Consider the following 20,520-nt stretch of genomic DNA (forward strand, 5'->3'; position numbering starts at 1 on the left):
CACTTAGAACAGTGTCTGGCAAATAGGAAGTACTCAAAATGTTAGTTATTATATCACATGTAAACAACCTTTGAACCAGTGTATGTGTGTTTAATTAGGCCTATCTGAAAAAAATTTTTAAAGTTAATGGCTTTTTTGCAAAGTGGAGAGCTTTAACATAATGAATTTTAGTTTAAATTGTGAATTGTCAAGCAAAACTATAAAATGAGCCATTTCCAAATTTCTATGCTTAGAAATGCCTCCTCGTGGTATGCAATAGAGACCCTTTCCTTTGATGATTTAGGAGTAAGGGCTTTCGGATGTAATAGCTGCAGTCAGGTAGTATACCATAGTGGTTTTGAGTATGATTCTGGAGAGAGGCAGGCTGACTTGGAATCCTGGCTGTCCTGTTCTTCAGCTCTGTATCTCTTGGTCAAATTATTTGGCTTTTCCGTACCTCCATTTTCTTGTCTGTCAAGTGAAGGTAATACCTACTTTATAGGATTGTATGAAGATTAAGAATTAAAATTTTTAAAGCACAGAACACTATCTGGTGTAAAGTAAATACTCATAATATTATATATTAGTTACTTGTTGGTAATTAGAACTAATTAATGCATTTATGCCCATACTGTAATATTTTATTGATGAATATTATCTAATAATAAGATGATGTTGAGAAATTTTGCTAAAATTTAGGTTTTCTGCAGTTTGGTCTCGGATCTTGGTAGATAGAAGGAATTATATCTTTTGTTTAGCCTGTGTATACCTTGTTTTAAAGTGTTTAATAGAGAACCATATAAATATTTCTCTTTGTAAGAGAAATAAGGAATCCAAGTAAAAAAAAAGATATAAATACTTCCACTAATAAAGAAGAAAAATAAAAAAGTTTCTTATTTTTCATTTTCATCTTACCCTCACCAGTGTTAAAGTGTATGTAGAACTAGTGAAGAAACTTGAATTTTATCCTTTTTTAAAGGAAAAAGTTAGTGTTGTGATCATTGGTCATGAGGGCATATTTCAAAACTTCTCTTAACTAAACTGTCTATTTTTCTGGCTTAAAACTATCAACCCTGATGTTTCATCCACCTTCTAGTTGAGGGGAAATTGAGATCAGCCAGCTTCTCTCTGTTGCACTATAAGCAGTTTATGGGCAAGATCTATAACTTTTTAATTTGTATCCCTTATAGTACTTTATTTAGTAAAATGCCTTATATGTTTGAGAAACAATATAAATGAATGAAAAAGAGAATGATAAAGTCATAACATGGGAGTTTTCCAGGTACAAAATTTGCATATAGTAGATGTTCAACCTGTTTTGATATAGGAGGCTCTTTTTAGAGAAAGGAATTTGGAAAGTTTTTTGAATTTGCCCCTTCCAGTGCATGAAAGTAACTGGACACTAATACAAAGACGGGCTATGTGAAGGAATTTCCTTCCATTTTGGTTACTGTATTAGAATATTAACAGTTTCTGCACAATTTACATAATTCCTTACATGTGACACTAACAGATTAAAGGCAATGGTCACATATTCTTGGTTTATATTATGTCATCTCTGGGTGGAAATATCTGGATAATTTTTTTTTCTTGTATTAGTTTGACATGTTACTGAATATACTTAAAGTAAAGAAATTGCCTATTCACGAGCTGTAGAAGAGTACCAACATGGGGAGTGTAATAAAAATAGTAATTTTATAAGTGATTTTACATCTGCCTTTTAATGCCTCCTTTCTGAGTACACATTGTCAAAGGCAGAATCTAAGCTTTGCTTGAACTTGTGCCTATTTAAATAGAACCCTAATCAAACATAACCAGTAATGTTATGAAAGTTTAAATATTTTTATGCCAAAGAAAATAAGAAACTAAAAGTTGGGCCCTAATGTAAGCATTTCTAGTTTCTAAGAACTAATATACAAAGCTTTTTAGCTACATAGAGTTTTAAGACATTTAGAAGTCTTGTTTAAGTTTCAAGCAAAGCAAAGTCCTTTGTCCTCCCCCAGGTTGTGCAATCTTCCGGAGATGTGACTTCCAAATAAAACACAAGGCATTTGGATCTTTTGAATGTAGTATCCCTTTTAATTTCTTCCTTTTAAAAATGTGATTTGTTTTTGATTTAATGTTTGGTAGAAAGATTCTGAAAGTAACTGCATGAGAAAAACCCATTTATAAATAGAAATATATTAACTAAAGTGAAGAATAATGCCCGATTAATACATTTGCTTCCCTGTCCTCTCTTTGTCTGGAACACTGTCCAATGGAAATACAATATGAGCTATATATGTGATAAAAAGTAAAAAGTAACAAGTGAAATTCATTTTAATAGTACATTTTATTTAATCCAGGATATCAAAAATTACTTCAATGTGTGATCAACATAAAAACATTAATTATATATTTTATATTCTTTTTTCATACTAAATCTTCCAAATCTGGTGTTTTTATACTTTCAGCATATCTCAATTAGAATAGGCACACATCAAGTGCTTAGTAGTCTCATGAGACTATTTTATTGGACAATGCAGATCTAGAAGATGAGTGACCTTTGAAGTAATTATTTGTATCTTACTTTTTTCCCCATGTTAACTATTAATAAATATTAAATTTTTATGCTGAAAGTACTTATTGTGGAAACCCAGATATTTCTGAAACTTGTAAAAGATAAAAATCCTAGGGGCACCTGGGTGGCTCAGTCGGTTAAGCTACCAGCTGTTGATTTCAGCTGGGGTTATGATCTCAGGGTGGTGGGATCGGGCCCCACAGGGAGCCCCATGTGGGGCTTTGTACTTATTGGGGAGTCTGTTGAGATTCTCTCTCTGCCCCTCGCCCCCCACTCACACTCCTGCTCTCTTTCTCTAAATAAGTAAATAAATAAACAAACAAAATCTTAAAAAAAAAAAAATCCTGACTCTTCACCATTAATATTTTGTGGTCTGTCATACCAGATCCCTTGGGTGAGTAACTCCACATAATTTCTCATGTCAGATTATCCTTCAGAAGCATAGTGCCAGTTTACAACCCTGCCAAGAGTAACGAGAGTTCCTCTTTTCCCATGAATTTTTACCAATGCTTAGAATGAGAAAAACAAAAAATACCAATAAATCCTTTTTTAAACTATTTATTTATCTGTTTTAGAGAAAGAGTGCATGCACGTGTGTGTGCAGGGGTGGGGCACGGGCAGAGGGAGAGAGAGAATTTCAAGCAGACTCCTGCTGAGTGCAGAGCTTGAGGCAGGGCTTTATCCCACAACCCAGAAATCATGACCTGAGCCAAAACTAGGAGTCTGATGCTTAAGCGTCTGAGCCACCCAGGTGCCCCCTCCATAGCAATAAATCTAATAGGCAAATATGTCTAGTTTATTTTCCTGGGCATCTATTTTGCTCTCTTTATGAATTACCAAGGTATTATGTAAGTTCCTCTGTCCAAACTCCTCCCCCCCTTTTATGATTGTTTCTTTTTTTTTTTTTTAAGATTTTATTTATTTATTTGACAGAGAGAGAAACAGCAAGAGAGGGAACACAAGCAGGGGGAGTGGGAGAGGGAGAAGCAGGCTTCCCGCGGAGCAGAGAGCCCGATGTGGGGCTCAATCCCAGGACCCTAGGATCATGACCTGAGCTGAAGGCAGACGCTTAACGACTGAGCCACCCAGGCGCCCCTTGATTGTTTCTTTCTGACTAATTGTAGGAATTACTTACAGATTATGGATACTAACTCTTTATTTTGTATGTAACAAATAGTGTTTTTTCAATTTGTCATTTGTCTTCTGCTTATGTTTATGGTAATACCTGCTCTGCAGAGTCTTAAAAATTTGTCTTTTATAATTTATGCGTCTCATGCTCAGAAATGCCTTTCTCACCTATAAAATATCGTGTCTTTAAAGCTTTTCTAGTGCTTTTATGGCTTTATTTTTATTATTTAAGCCTTTGATTATTTTGGAATTTAATTTGTGGAGGGGGTGAAGTATGTATTCATCTTTTTTCCCTGATTGACTAAATGCTATCTCAACACTTCATTAATCTACCTTCTCACTGCTGATTTGCAGTTGTTCTGAAGTATTATAAATGCAAGTTAAAGACTTACTAGGTTTATGTGGGAATTTATTAGTGGAGTTAGTAGTCAAATGGAAAAGAATCTGGCTTCAGTTTTATGCCTTTTACCTTCAGGAACAAGTTGAATTTAAAACTGTTTGGCTTATATTGGAAATCAGGCATAGCTTATAGATAATGTTTAATTAATTTCCATTTAATCTGGAATCCAAACTCTCAGAAGTATTAAGTAACTAAATAGTGTGCATTCTGTATTATTCACTAATTCATTCAATATGAGGCACTGTTTTAGGCATCGGGAATATAGCAGTTAACTAGATAGATAAAGTCCTTGCCCTCCTGGAGTTTGGGCTCTGTCTATCTATCTGTCTGTCTGTCTGTCTATCTATCTATCTGTCATCTATCTATAATGGAGATATATAAACAAGAAATAATATATAAATGAACAAGATAATTTTGGAGGGTTTTAAGCAAATTGTTTAAGAGTTGTGAATGAAATAATAAAGTGATGTGATGGTGGGGGGAGATTAAGGTTAGGTTTTCTGAGACTTGAAAGATGGGAAGAGTTCAATCATTGTACTTGTCCACAAAACTTAGATGGTAGTAATGACATTGTAGAGGTTCTGAGGTGTGGGGGACAGCATAGTGTGTTTTGCTTTTCTGTGTGTTCTGCACGTCTATCCTATTTACAGTTTTTTAATTGAAATATATGGGCAGATTCTTTTTTTTAAATTTTTTATTGTTATGTTAATCACCATACATTACATCATTAGTTTTTGATGTAGTGTTCCATGATTCATTGTTTGTGCATAACACCCAGTGCTCCACGCAGAATGTGCCCTCTTTAATACCCATCACCAGGCTAACCCATCCCCCTACATTCCTCCCCTCTAGAACCCTCAGTTTGTTTTTCAGAGTCTATCGTCTCTCATGGTTCGTCTCCCCCTCCGACTTACTCCCCTTCATTCTTCCCCTCCTGCTATCCTCTTCTTTTTCTTTTTTCTTAACATATGTTGCATTATTTGTTTGAGAAGTACAGATCTGATTCAACAGTCTTGCACACTTCACAGCGCTCACCATAGCACATACCCTCCCCAATGTCTATCACCCAGTCACCCCGTCCCTCCCACCCCCCCACCACTCCAGCAACACTCAGTTTGTTTCCTGAGATTAAGAATTATATGGGCAGATTCTTTAGCCTCAATTCCTCTTGTGGGCTCCAGTGACATTCTGTGTTCATAGCACTCATCATACTACATTATAATTATTTGCTTGTTCAGTTTTCCCTGTAGGCCAGTCAGGTGAAAACTTTGTCATTTATCTCTATATTCTTAGTATCTAGCACACTGCATATTCAGCAAATGCTTGTCACAATGAGGAGTTACAAACATAATTAAGGGCAATCTGTTATCGTGTGCTTTGGATCCTATTCTCTCCTACTATTTCAGGAGTTTTTACTTTCTTGTTCTAATGTATGCACACTGTCTCAGCTGGATTCTTTTCATCAGCGTTTAATCAAACTCAAACCTATCCAATCTTAAAAAGCTTACAAAATCCCTGTATTCCGTCTCTAGCTATTGCATAATCTTTCTCTTCTTTACAGCTACCTTTTTCAGAATTTCACTTTTTTCATTTTCTTAACAGCTTCCTGTTCTTGAACCTACTTTTGTGTGTTTTCAGCCTGATGTTATCAGTAACTTTCATGTTGCTAAGTCGAGTTGACCTTTTTCAATTCTTAACTTATTTGGCCCCTGGGTGGTGTTTGACATTTAACTGTTTAATTCTTTTTTTTCTTTAAGTAGACTCCATGTCTAGCGTGGGCTTGAACATGGGGCTTGAACTCACCATCCTCAGATGAAGACCTGAGCTGAGATCAAGAGTCCGACCTTAACCAACTGAGCCCTCCATGTACCCCTTAACTGTTTAATTCTTCTTATATTGTTTTCTCTTGGATTCCATGTCACTGCACTCTCATGGTTTTCTTTCTACTTCTCTGTGGGTTCCTTCTCAGTCTTCTTGGCAGTCTCATCCCCTGCTGGATGGCCACAGTATCTTGGAGAACCTTAAGACTCCATTCTTAGAATAGCACACATGAATAATTATGTGATACTCTAATTCTCCCATAGTTTATATCCTTCAGAATGATTGTCAGCATAGGAAAAATGATAGGTAGATGCAAGACAGAAAGGATTAAATAAAAACTGTGTAGTCTTGAATTGGAATTTGAAGTATCAGTATGTACTCAATGCATGTTAAAAGCATTTTCTTCTTGGGATGCCTGGGTTGCAGTTGCAGTTGGTTAAGCATCCATCCGTCTCTTGGTTTTGACTCAGGTGGGTTGTGAGACTGAGCCTTGCGTTGGGCTCCATGCTCAGCACAGAGTCGGCTTAAGACTCTCTCTGCCCTGCCCCTCTTCGATCTCTCTCTTTCTCTATCAAATAAATAAATAAATCTCAAAAAACAAAACAAAACATTTCCCCCCGCCTTTCTACTTAAATGGCCTAGGAACAGTGACTAACCCACAATGAGTACCCAGATTGTAGCTTGGAAAAACATTTCTCATTCAGAGAACCAAAGCTCCTTGGAGAAATGGCTGATTCTGGGTCCTGGGAGAAACTGTATAAGAAGAGCTTGGAACATCCTGCTATATAGCAGATAGCAAGAAGTCACCAAAGAGTATTATGACTGAATCCCAAGGATTCAGGAGCCAGTTTGAATTGGCCTTTTCATTTGCCAAAGATGGGACAATTTGAACATCAATAAAGATAATAGCTGCAGTGTATTGAAACCAGTTAATACATTTGGTCCATGAGTTTATAGGTGATGCTAAGAAAAAAGAACTAATTTCTCTTAGAAGATTATAATGCACCAACCGCTTATTTTGAAAACTGGAAAATAATGGAAAAGAAAGCATTTATTCCTGTCTCTGATATAATGGCTCACTGGCTAAGCAAATAGTAGATGAGGAAAAGTACTCTTCATAGAGATACTCCAGCTATTAAATAAAGGAGGACTGATGGAATATTATCTTTTGGCAACCCTTAATGGAGATAATGGATTTAAGCATTGATCACCATCTCCTTACTGCACAAAAAAACAACAACCAGACATTTTCCTCCTGCTAGAAGGACACGGTACCATTTATGAAATGATCTTGCCAAAAAGCCCTCAAACCTAAACATAACCAAAGCTCTAGATCCACCTCTCAATTTATAGAAAACACAAAGGAATGTGTTAAATGTCACTACAGGGATGCAATCAATAAATTCTAGCTTCTGGAAAAATTACACAAAAACAGTCCCATTTCTTCAACAAATACATTGCAAAGGTAGAAGATGAAAAGACTTGCACACAGTCAACTAAGTATCTCTTCCATAGCTTCTGCATACCTCTCTCACAACACAACATTATTGTGAAGTGGTCTGTTTGTAGGCATTTCTGTCTCATTAGACTGTATGTTCCTTAAGACTAATCTTCCTTTATTTCCCTTGCATGTAACATGGTACCTGATGTTTGGTGCAGAGTCAATAAATATTTCTTGTGCACATTTTATTAGATGACTTCAGTGGTTAGCCAATCATAGTCATCTTTGCTCCTTGGTTCTTTTGATTAGGAAACTGACCAGTCATAACATTTCCATATTTGCCTTTTTCACTTTTGACTATTTGGACTACAGCTGACTCTTTCAGTGACTTTTAGATTGTACGCTTATTGTTATACACACCTCTCCTCTCCCATAGAAATTACTTTATTGTTCTATCTAATTTTATTTTTTATTTTTATTTTATTTTTAATTTTTATTTATTTGACAGAGAGGGAACACAAGCTGGGGGGGGGGCAGGGAGAGGGAGAAGCAGGCTTCCCGCCGAGCAGGGAGCCTGATGCCGGGCTCCATCCCAGGACGCTGGGATCGTGACCTGAGCCAAAGGCAGACGCTTAACGACTGAGCCACCCAGGTGCCCCTGTTCTACCTAATTTTAAAGGTCATGTGTTCTTACTGTAAAAAAATTCAAACAAAATAGAAAAGTATAAAAAAGAACTAGAGCCTTCACTGTTAACCAGGAATAACCTTTTATCCCTTTCTTTCTCTCCTCCCCTTTCTTCTTTCTCTGCCACCCCCCAACTTTCCTCTTGTTGGATTGACCCATCCGTCATTATGTAATGACTTCTTTGTCTCTTATTATAGTCTTTATGTTATAGTCTGTTTTGTCTGATATAACTACCCCAGCTTTCTTTTGGTTTCATTTGCATGGAATATCTTTTTCCATTTCTTCACCTTCAGTCTGTGTGTTTCCTTATATCCAAAGTGAGTCTCTTGTAGGCAGCATGTAGATATGTCTTGTTTTTTTTTTTAACCCATTCAGCCATTCTGTGTTTTGACTGGAGAATTTAGTCCATTCACATTTAAAGTAAGTAATTGATAAGTATTTACTTATTGCCTTTTTGCTAACTGTTTTCCATTTGTTTTGTATTTTGTCTCTGTTCATTTCTTTTCTTACTCCTTTCCTTTGTTGTTTGATGACTTTTAATAGTATGCTTAGGTTTCTTTATTTTTTGTGTATCTGCTATAGGTTTTTGCTTTGTGGTTACCTTGAGGCTTGCACATAACAACATGTATCTAGAACAATGTATTTTAAGTCAATAACAACTTAAGTTTGATCCAGTTTTAAGGTTCTTCATTTTTACTCCCCTCTCCCATGTTTTATATTTTTGATGTCATATTTTACATCTTTTTATCTTGTGTATTCCTTAACTAGGTATTATCGTTATTTTTACTACTTTTGTCTTTTAACCTTCATACTAGCTTTATAACTGATTAATCTGCTACTTTTAGTATATATTTACTTTTCCAGTAAGATTTATTCTTTCATATTTTCTTGTTACAAATTAGCACCTTTTCTTTTCAGCTTAAAGAACTCCCTTTAATAGTTCTTGTTAGGCCAGTTTAGTGATGATAAGCTCCTTTAGCTTTTGCTTGTCTGGAAAACTCTGTCTCTACTTTACTTCTTTTTTAAAGATTTTATTTATTTATTTGACACAGAGAGAAAGAGACAGCTAGAGAGGAAACACCAGCAGGGGGAGCAGGAGAGGGAGAAGCAGGCCCCTCCGATGCGGGGCTCAATCCCAGGACCCTGGGATCATGACCCGAGCTGAAGGCAGATGCTTAACGACTGAGCCACTCGGGCGCCCCTACTTTACTTCTGAATGATAACTTTCTTGGGTAGAGTGTCCTTGGATGAAAGTTTTTTCTTTCAGTACTTTGAATGTATCTTGCCACTGTCTTCTGGCCTGCAAAGTTTCTGAACAGTCTGCTGCTAGTCTTATTGGGGGTTCCCTTGTGTGTAACAAGTTGTTTTTCTCTTCCTGCTTTTAGGATTCTCTCCTTCTTTTTAACTGTTAACATTTTAATTGTAATGTGGCTTGGTGCAAGTCTTTTTGTCTTTATCTTTTTTGGAACTCTCTGGGCTTTCTGGATCTGGATGACTGTTCTCTTCCCAAGGTTAGGGAAATTTTTAGCTATTATTTCTTCACAATTTTTCATAAATAGCATATGCCACTATACATCCTGCTGTGGAACCTGCTTTTTTTCTTCATCCAACATTCTAGGTATCTCTTTCTGTATCAATAAACATTGCTGCACATTGTCATTTTGCTGACTGCATAGTATTTCTTCTTATTAATATATATTAATTTAATTACCTAGAACTGTGCTGATGAACATTATATTTCTTCACAATTATTTGTAATTATTCTCTATTACAAAAAGTGTTGTAGTGAATTTTTTTAACACATCCATTTGTAGATGTGTGTAGTTATCTCCTTAGACTAGAGGCAGGTTTCTTAGATCCAAGGTTGTGTTCATGTAGAATTTCTATATTGCCCTGCCATGTTCCAGAAAATTTTGACCTCTGTTTTCATTGCTTCAGCAGTTGATTAGCAGGGCTTTATTATACTTGAAGTCTTGTTCATCAGTTCTCAGCACTAGTCTTCAGTAAGGAACTCTCATTCTATATCTTTTCTTTTTTTAGCCCTCTCTTGGTGTCTTTTCTTGAATTATTTATCTTCTCTGTGGTGGCAGCAGGGACTGTTAAAGTTGTGTAAGATGCAAGATCATGAACTGGACATGAAATAAATGCAGTCTAATATGTGATTATCTTATAGCAACTACCATTGTTACACCTAGCATATTGTTATATGTGTTTTTAAACAAACATTGTGGAATGTTAGACCTCTCAAATCCTTGATCATATTTATATAAAAGTTTCATCTATAAATGTCATCTTCTTTATCTCTGCTTGGAGGAACTAACATAATACATTATTAACTTTTTTTAAAAAAAATTTATTTATTTTAGAGAGGGAGAGAGAGGACATGTGGTGGGGGGAGGGGCAGAGGAAGAGAGAGAAAGAGAGAATCTCAAGTGGACTCCTTGCTGAGTGCAGAGGCAGGGCTTTATCCCATGACCCTGACATCATGACCTGAGCCAAAAATTAAAGAGTTGGCCACTTAACCTACTGAGCTACCCAGGCACCACTGCTGTTAACTTCTGTTTTTTTTTTTTTTTTTAACATTTTTATTTATTTGTCAGAGGGAGAGGCAGGCAGAGGGAGAAGCGGGCTCCCCACTGAGCAAGGAACCAATGCGGGGGTCGCTCCCAGGACCCTGGGATCCTGACCTGAACCAAGGGCAGACGCTTAACCAACTGAGCCACCCAGGCACCCCCACTATTAACTTCTTAATAATGTTTTAGTCCATACTCATTTATTTCCCAGAATCCTCTTGTAGACGAAAGAATTTGTGTTTTTAGGTCTGACTGACGTATATTCTGACTTCAGCTTTGCTGCTTACCTAGTTGTATGTGAACCTCACTTAAGTTTTCTGGGCTTCAGTTCATCTGCAAAATTGGGGTATATTTGATTGCTGCCTTTGAATGATTGCTCTAGGAATCAAAACATTGGATGTGAAAATAGTATAGTGGCTAGCAAATATTAATAATTCAATATTTGTTCCATCCTTTTGTGGCATGCAGTAATACATACTGTTTTTAGATATATATTCACTATCATGTATACTATTGCCTTCACAGAAATCTTCTCTACATATACCCTCAGAGTCTCAATTTTGCCAATCGTCAAGGTTCTGCAAGAAATATAACAGTGAAAGTACAGTTCATGTATGGGGAGGATCCAAGCAATGCCATGCCGGTAAGAAATGTTCTTTACTTTTCCTGTTCTTCATATGTGGTTCAAATAAACTTTCTTTTTTACTTCGTCGGCAGCTCTAAACTGGAAATTAATATTATCTCGTAGACCAAGTTTCTAACTGCATTACTTCCTATACAGATAGTACAAGTTTACTTGAATTCTTCTTTAAAAGTTTTTATTTAAATTCCAGTTAGTTAATATACAGTGTAATATTAGTTTCAAGTATATAATATAGTGATTCAGTACTTCCATCTTGAAGTCTTAATTATTGAGGACTTGGTATATGCTAGTCACTCCCAGAGATACAAAGATGAATAAGACTTGTAACCTAGAGGATATGAGATAAACACATAAAATTCTAAAATAGTGACTTACAAAAGAGGATCAGAACAGAATCACCTAGGGTACTCTAATGAAGCACAGATATGTATATATATTTTTTCTATTCTTGTCATCTGTGATTCTGATTCTTCTCCTTTAGAATGAAAGGCCAGGTAAGGGAGGTGTAAGTTGATGCGTAGTATATGAGGTTGTGGTATAGGTTGAAAATGTTCCCCACATGATTCTAATATGTATGATTTTTCCCATGTTTGTTAAGAAATCTTGATAATAGTGCATATTACACTTACCTAGGGAGCCTTTAAAAATACCAGTGCTCAGACTGAATCTTACTCCAATTAAATTATAGTGTCTGGGGGTGGGAACTAATCATGTATCAGTATTTTTAAATCTTCCCAACGGATTACATTTTGCAGCCAATACTGAGAACCAGGGTATTTGCTAAGTGTTAGAGGATTGCTATAGGGATTCAAAGGCATAGATGTACACTAGTAGGAGAGAGTGTCTTGCTGAGGTAATAAACAGGTATCACCTGGAGGAGGTATATCTGAAGTAAAACCAAAGGTGTTTAAAATGTAAATGGCATTGGGTCTTAGACAGTGGAGGAAAGAAAGCACCTCTCCCAAGTTGGAGAATGTCCTTCAACAGTGGTACAGCGCTGGGTTGCCAGTGAGCCAGAGCAATGTAAGATAAGTCAGAAATACTTGATTGAGGCCAGACTGGGGAGATTCTTGATTGCCCAGATTGTCATTTAGGATTTGGGGAACATTAATGCACATTCTGTGAAATACAATGCAAGTTCCATGAAAGTAGATTTTAGGTTCAACTAAACTTAGTCACATATGGAGTAGGAGCACAACTGTCACTGTAGATGTTCAACTTCTGAGAACCCTAGTGGAATGAAAATGAGCTTAAGAATAGGTGCATTGTTAACAGTTTTATTTTAGCCTTCCGTGTCAGTCATTAAATCAAGTCTGATTTTCTACTTACTAGGAAAGCCGTATGTTTTCTCTTTTCCTCTTGTCCCCGTTTCATCCACATTTATAGATCTTGACAGCAACAAGTACAAATTATTCATCTTTGTAATCTTCTATGGCAGCTGCCTCAGATCTTTGCATATAATACATGCTGAATAAATATTTGTTGGTAAATGTAGAATTTATTTTTGAGGTTTGGAATTAGCATTTCATGTTCTTTATTAGTTTTTTATTTCTGCTGAAGGAATGAATGTACTATCACAGTTGATGAAAAGATACTGGATTGTGAAAGTAGGTGCTTTGTTACGTGAATTGCCATATGGATTTGAGCTAATGACAAATGCCGTATACGTAAGATAATCTGTTGTTATTGTTTGCCTAACAAACTCTTCCTTGTCTTAGCATATGGCCTCCTCTGCAGAATTCAGCTGCATCCAGCCACATTGGCAGTTAGACCACTCCCTCTTTTGGTGCTACCATAGCATCTTCTCATTTCTTTTATGGGCCTTATCACCTTAAGATTATATGTTTACTCCTTTATCTTGTCTACTAGATTGTGAGCTCCTTGAGGGCAGGGACCATGTCATGATTGTAACCTGATGCTTGTCATAGTGCTTGGCACAGAAATGATCCTCAGTCTGTGTTGATGAATGGTTAAAAATACCTGTCAAATGGTCAAAAAAAGGAACACTTTCCACTTTTTGTCATTCATGTTATGAATATAAATGTGTTACTTTGTGAAAAATGATAGTTTCTCAGGAGGAAAAAAGGTACTGCACTCCTTTCGCTTGTGTGTCATTAATGATATGAAAATATAATGCTTTTATGTTTATCCTAGTGGCTGGTTGAAAGTATAGAGACATAGACACGTAGTCCGGCTTACTTTTTTAAAAAATAAGGACTACTCAAATGGATCCTAAGATAATTTTTTGATCATATATTGATATGATAAAATCATAAACCAAGTTCTGTTATTGGAACAACATTTTATAAAAACATGGTAACGTATTCTTCGCAAATTGATGAAATTAGACTTATCTAGGAGAGTCATAATTATTACACCTTTACACACCTTTAAAATAAAAGGACCTGCTTGAACTGTTACAAAAAGAAACACAAATATCTGTTAATATGTTCTTTTTATTTACGGATGGTACCAATTAATCCCTTTGTATAAGATAGAAAGTTTGAGTTATTTTACCAGTTGTGTTGATGGAAGTGTGATGACATGTCCATGTACTTATTTCTGCATATGTAGAGATGGCTGGCCAGACGTAAGAGTTTAACTTACGGCTAGATAACATTGCAAGCCTAACTGTCTCACGTAGGAATTGTAAGCCATTTATCTAATCAGCTGCCCTAATTAACTATAATATTGCTATTAGAACTCAAGAGGCAGATATACAAGACTGAATTATTTTACCTCTAACCCTTCTCCAATAGTATTGTACTTTTTTTTGTTGTGGTGGATTTTTTTTTAACACATATGAAAGAATATAAGAATGGCGCTCCTCCTTCTTTATAGAGTAGCTTATAAGAAATACTGGAAGCAAAAGATACATAGCTTGACCTAAAGTAGGATTTTTAAATATCATTTATAAATAATTTATATTTGACTTACAGAATGATTACTGTTTTAGTAGAGAAGCCACCAATTTGTAAAGAACTACCATTCTAAGACCATATTTCTTACATAAATTCCAAACGATATGCTACATCCAGATTTTAAAATGAATTCTTCACCTTCTTTAAGAAAAAGAAAATATAACGGGGAGAAACTTTTCGAATGTTTGAATGTCAGATGGGTCTGTAGTTGAAAAATTTACAACTAAGCAATTGAATTTATTAATAAGCGTTAGTAGGCACATTGTTCTTCATTGGGCTGATTTTGCCCATTGTTCTCCAGTAGTTATTAAATCAGACAAATTCTTACATAGATATGAACATCCAGCATTTATTACAACAAAGTTTCAACATGCTGTTATTTGTTACAGGTAATCTTTGGTAAATCTAGCTGTTCAGAATTTTCAAAGGAAGCCTATACAGCCGTAGTATATCATAACAGGTACTGAATTCAAATATTTCTTTCAAAGTTACTCACTTCTCAGTGGCATTGTTAGCACTCACGTTAGTGTGTTTACCAAATGCTTTGCTGCACTGAATGTGCAAATTCAAGACAGCTGACATCAGAGTTATAATTTTCAACCTGTAGATGCATATTTTTCATAGACATCAAATATAAGACTTTATACACAAAACATCTTTCATATCAAATTCTCTGACCCTTTCATTTTTATTTTACTGTTATTGATTATCATTGTGGCCTCTGGTCCTTTGGACTTTCTCTGTTATTTTCCCCTCGACACTTTGTAGTTTTACTTAACTCTTTACTAAGCTTACAGCCATTAGTCAGTTAAATTGGTAGTATTCTCAAAATCTAATAATCCTTTGACTCAGGACCCTTCCAGTTTACTTCTTTTGGAAATTTTTAACTTTGGATAACTTTTCATCTCTACTTACTTTCTTTTCTTTTGTTTTGATTATTGAATGCTGTTGGAGAAAAATCACAAAATTCTACCAATCAAGATGATCACAAATTAACATCATTTTATCCATATGGTTGGGCTGCAGAAATTCATTTTACTTTATTTCATCTTCCTTTCGGCCCCACCACTCTTTGGTAATCTTGCTATTGCTTTTTTACCCTCTGTCATTTGGCAAGACATATTTTAAGCCTTTCTCTTCCTTTCTGTAGCTCCTACTTACTCTGTTTGCCTTACTCTTAGCATTCCTACGTTATTAAGTGGGTTGAGACCATCCAACTTGAGAACCATCCATTTGTCTACTCTTTACCTCTGATGATCTCTGCATGGTCTGCCTTTCCTTCTGGCTCAAGGGCAGTTGGGGTGCACACCTGGCTCAGTGTGAGTCTTTCCCCTGTGCTTTTCTCCAGTCTCATCCTTGCTCTTTCAGAGTGTGACTCCGTCACTTAACCCTTCTCTTGTCCCATCAGTCTCTTACTGTCAAAAAAAAGCTCAAGTTCCTTGTACTTAAAAAACAAAACAAAGGTCTCTCTCTTCAGTGTTGTTGTGCAGCATGGTTTTCCTTGCCCTCCTTAAAACTTTATTCTTTCTCACCCTTACTTAACTACCCTCTTTGTTTCCTCCCATCTCTGTGGACAGTTTTTTTTCTGTAATAATTGCTCTAATTTTTCTTTCTTTCCTTTCTTTTTTTTTTTTTTGTTGAGTATAGATATTCCATACAAAACAGTAAGGTTTCACCCATAACCTTTTTCTATACTTTACTCTCTGTAAATAATCTTATATGTATTTCTCAGAGTTACAGTCAGCGAAAATGCTACTACTTTTATCTTTGTGTGGATTGTTCCGAACTCTTATTTTGTCATAACCTTCTTTGTGAGGTGGAGACATATATTTTTTAGTGGCCCTCTTGGGCATGTTCAGGGTGCCCTGCTGCCTTCTCAATATCTATGTGTTTATCCCTGATTCTCTTCTGGACCCTATCTCTGTCTGACTCTTCATTTTTATTAATGGTACCACAATTTTTCCAGTTCCTTTGATTCAAAATCTAAAACATCCTTGCTATCCTTCTTCTTTTCTCTAATATCCCGTCGTCTTTTACATAATTTTCCTTTTGCCTGATTACCAAACATATCCTGTGCTCTTCTGTTTCTGGGCCTTTCTTGGATCTCTTTTTCTATTCTAATACCAATTCCCTCGACTGATTGAACTCCTATTCATTCTTTAAGGCCTGTACCATATAGTCTTCCTAAAACAATTCCCTGATCCAAAACTTGAAGTAATCTGTTCAGCTCTCTTCTTGAAGCACTTAACCTTATATGCTCTATACCAGGAGTTGGCAAACTTTTTCTGCAAAGGGCCCAGTAGGTTTGTTTTAGGGCTTGTGGGCCATATGGCCTCTGTTGCAATTACTCAGCCCTGCTGTTATACTGCAAAAACAGCCGTAGACAATAAGTAAAGTTGCAAATGAATGGGCATGGCTGTCTTCCAATAAAATTTTACTTATGGACACTGAAATTTGAATTTCATGTAATATTTCAAGTGAAATGTTATTCTTTTTATTTTTTTTAAGGACTTCTAAAAATCATTCTTATTTTGTAGGCTACAAAACCAGGCAGTGGACTAGATTTGGCCTATGGGCCATAGTTTGCCAACCCCTGCTTTATAGCATTGCTATTGATATATGTGTGTCTTATTTATATTTCTACTAAATTACATATTTTTGAGGGTAATTATTTTTTCATGTTTATCTATAAAACCACCACAAATATAACACAATACTTAGCATAAAGGTGAACAATTAAAAGTACTTGTTGATGAATAACTAGTAGATGCTTAATTTTCCATAAAAGCCTTCAACATAGTATGATTTCAGAAAAGAAATGAACTAAAACATTCAGTACCAGGAAAGATACTGATAAAGAAGGTAGTAATTTCTTAAAGTATCTCAATTTGTAGATATATCTTTATTTTTGTTGCTCGCAGCATTAGTAAAGTTAAAATGACAATACTGTCTAACATTGTTAGTAAATTCAACTTTCTTATAATTCAGTAGTGATTAGTAAGATCAATAATAAGATGCATAGCATCTTTTATTCACCAAAATCATCAAATTCTCAAATGGCTAGCATTAATTATCTTTCTTATAGGTATTAAAAGCCTCATCTACCTAATGTTTCTGTGATCAAATCTACAGTTGTTAGTGTTTTTGAGGCTTATTTGAAATGTAAGGATATTAGACTTATTAGCATCAGAGTTTTTTCTAATTTGTGGAACAGAATTCACTTTTAATTAGTTGGACCCATATGGTTTGGATGCATTTTCATTGAATATAATTCTAAGAGATACTAACCGAATATGGAAGGTTGGGATGCTAAGGTTCTATCCCTTTTAAGTCTATATCATAAATAGCAGCAATACTTTTCTATAAAAATGCTCCTAGGGACCACTCTCAGTGAATACTGAGGTGAAAATGCCATTGGTTTGATCAAACATGATATTGGTTGTATTCTTAAAGTGTCTGGGAGCACTTCTAAACTGGGACAAATGCAATTTGTAGGTGTTCCTGATTTTTTTTCTTTTCGTTTTTTTTCCCTCTTTTCTGAGCTGTCAATACATTAGTTTATGTTTTGTTAACATCTATTTCTTTAGCAATGGAATAATTGATATAAAATATTTCCATAGAGAGCCCAACTTGATACCAAGTTGTCTAGAGATACTTGTTTTTTTTCTTTTTTACAAAAAGATAACACATATTAATCTTTAGCATGAAGCTGCACTCCTATAATAGAAAAATGTTTTTTTTATGGTATGGTTTTAAAATATCTACTTATTAAAAACTCCTATTATTTTTTCTATGTAATGTGTATCACAATATAGAAAGCCTTGCATAGTCTGCTCTTTTATATAATTTCCAATCTAATGAAGATCTCAGCATCAAGGTGGTGATTATTAATGAATTTTAAAATAGTAGGATTACCCAGCCCATTAATAAAAATGGGATGAGAAATTTCAGAAACAGAGGCAGCTCCCTCAACTGGAAATAGAAGTTAGTTACTTAAAGTTTGGGAATAGAGAAAAATATTTTGTACTAGAAGAAAAATTAAGTATGAATCCTGAAATTTAAAAATTACTCAAATATACCAATGCAATAATTACTTATTTTGAACAAATTACTGACTATTGATCTGTTTTGTTTTGTTTTTTTGTATGAAGGTCTCCTGATTTTCATGAAGAAATCAAGGTTAAACTCCCTGCTACTTTAACTGACCATCATCATTTGCTTTTTACTTTTTATCATGTTAGTTGTCAACAAAAACAAAATACTCCTCTTGAAACTCCTGTTGGATATACAGTAAGTATTTTTTTGTTTAATATTTAGCTCTTCGATCTTAAAAATACTGTAATTACAGTATCTGAGATGAAGTTGGTGTTCATTATTACTTGAATATTCCTTATCGGATTCCCCATAAGGGTTAAGAAAAGTCATCATAATAAGAAAATACTCGTTACTGTAATTAAGTAATGTAATTAATTACCTAACATGTGTGAACACTTAGGTGTTGGTCCTGATTATTATGTGTTTACCCAACAATACAGTATAAATATATTAATTTTAATGGTTCTTCAGAAGAGAATGGTTTCAATGTAAAATGATTAAAAGAGACCCTTGGCTATTAAAATTCTTTTGGCTTTAATTAAAGGCAATTAAAACTCTTGAGTATTTTTTGAGAATCATTATGATTGAATTGCAAAGGTAAACCTAAGGTGAAGGATATGGTGTCATGATGTGCTATCACAACTTTGTCAGAAAAATCGTGCTGCTACCCAAAAGAGAAAAATCAACATTTGACTTTTTTTTGTTTCTTGCAGTTTATGAAATGAATTTTGCTAAACGTAACAAAATAAATTTATGTTCATGCTTTTTAGTTTTGTTGTCAGCATTCACGTTTAATCAAACCTTTCCCTATATACATTGACACTATTACCCCCATTTAAAATGGATCCACTTGGTGGCCTTTATCTTCTACTCCAGCTTTTTCTGGGATAATAAGGACCATCTATAGGTTCAAATATTGCATGGTTAGTTAGTAATAGTAATGTTTTAGGGATCCTCCTTAATAAAATATTGTCAGGGAAGCTTTTCTTTAGAGGAATCATGGAAACCTATTATTATTACTTAATCAAAGCCCATTGGTGTTTGGTGATGTGAGACAAATTTAGCTCATACCAAGTTCTTAAAACAGATTTTCCAAGTAATTACTTTTGTAACAAACATATTTAACTTAATATTGTTTCCTTTTTAATTAAAAGTGGATACCGATGCTTCAGAATGGACGATTAAAGACTGGGCAGTTTTGCCTACCAGTCTCACTGGAAAAACCACCACAGGCTTATTCTGTACTGTCTCCTGAGGTCAGTATCTCTCATGGTGAAACTCTCCAGATTGAATGAAATGAATTTTTTATTACAAAGGTATTTTTCTCAAACGAGACCTTGCTATTCTGGCTAGAAGTATGTAGATAATAATACTGTTTTCTTTTAGAATTAAAATTACTCTGTAGAATACTTAAAGCTTTTAATCTAAGTATATTGATTTTAAAACCAAAGTAATATGTGAAATATAAACTTAAAAAAGGCAAATTTGGAGAATTTTCATATTGTAACATGAGAAGCTTTAAATAAATGAGTTTTTGTTTTGTTTTGTTTTGTTTTTTAGTAGACAACATTTCACTGAAAGTCTGGAGGAAGGAGTACAAACAAACAAATTTTTTAGAATATTTTTGTAATTGATCATGTATGTGAAAATAAAGTAGCTATAAACATGCAATACAAGAGGGGCACCTGGGTGGCTCAGATGGTTAAGTATCTGCCTTCGGCTCAGGTCATGATTCCAGGGTCCTGGGATCGAGCCCCATATCAGGCTCCTGGCTCAGGAGGGAGCCTGCTTCTCCCTCTGCCTCTGCCCCTGCTCATGCTCTCTCTCTCTCTCTCTCTCTCTCTCTCTGTATCTCCGTGTCTCAAATGAATAAATAAAATCTTTTAAAAAAACCATGTAATACAAGAAACATTAGCAGCTGTGATGATGACATATGTGACTTGAAAGAAACAAAAGCATTGGAAAAAGCTCAATCAAGAATCAGTAGCCACTGTTCCAAACCCGAAGTGCTTTTTGAGAGAACTGTTACAGGATGATTTGCACGTGACTCGTTGTATGCATTAATCTGAACTATGTCTTGGGAATGTTCTCCTGGTGGCATTTATTTTCAGAATAGAACTCGAAAAATATTCACAAATAAATTTTTATTTTTAAAAAACAGAGGCAACAGAAAGCTCCTGCTCCAACCTCCTTTCTTACTGTTCTCTGTCACTTACTCTGGCCCAGCCACACAGCACAGTGCCTTGGCTGTTCTCAGACGTGCAGAGTGCATTC

General features: G+C 35.2%; 1 protein-coding gene across 1 annotated transcript in view; it reads left to right on the forward strand.

Annotated features, from left to right (window-relative positions):
- DOCK7 (dedicator of cytokinesis 7) overlaps window positions 1-20,520 on the forward strand; it is a 217,923-nt gene that overhangs the window by 100,285 nt on the left and 97,118 nt on the right. Inside the window, exons 15-18 of the mRNA XM_028106855.2 lie at window positions 11,113-11,230; window positions 14,541-14,611; window positions 18,303-18,441; window positions 19,401-19,502. Of these exons, the coding sequence (XP_027962656.1) occupies window positions 11,113-11,230; window positions 14,541-14,611; window positions 18,303-18,441; window positions 19,401-19,502 (430 nt within the window). The remainder of the gene's footprint in view (window positions 1-11,112; window positions 11,231-14,540; window positions 14,612-18,302; window positions 18,442-19,400; window positions 19,503-20,520) is intronic.

This window comes from Eumetopias jubatus, unplaced genomic scaffold (assembly GCF_037043125.1).
Source record: "Eumetopias jubatus isolate StellerSeaLion01/CBP00866 unplaced genomic scaffold, mEumJub1_p1.0 scaffold_4, whole genome shotgun sequence".
In the NCBI taxonomy this organism is placed as follows: Eukaryota; Metazoa; Chordata; class Mammalia; order Carnivora; family Otariidae; genus Eumetopias; species Eumetopias jubatus.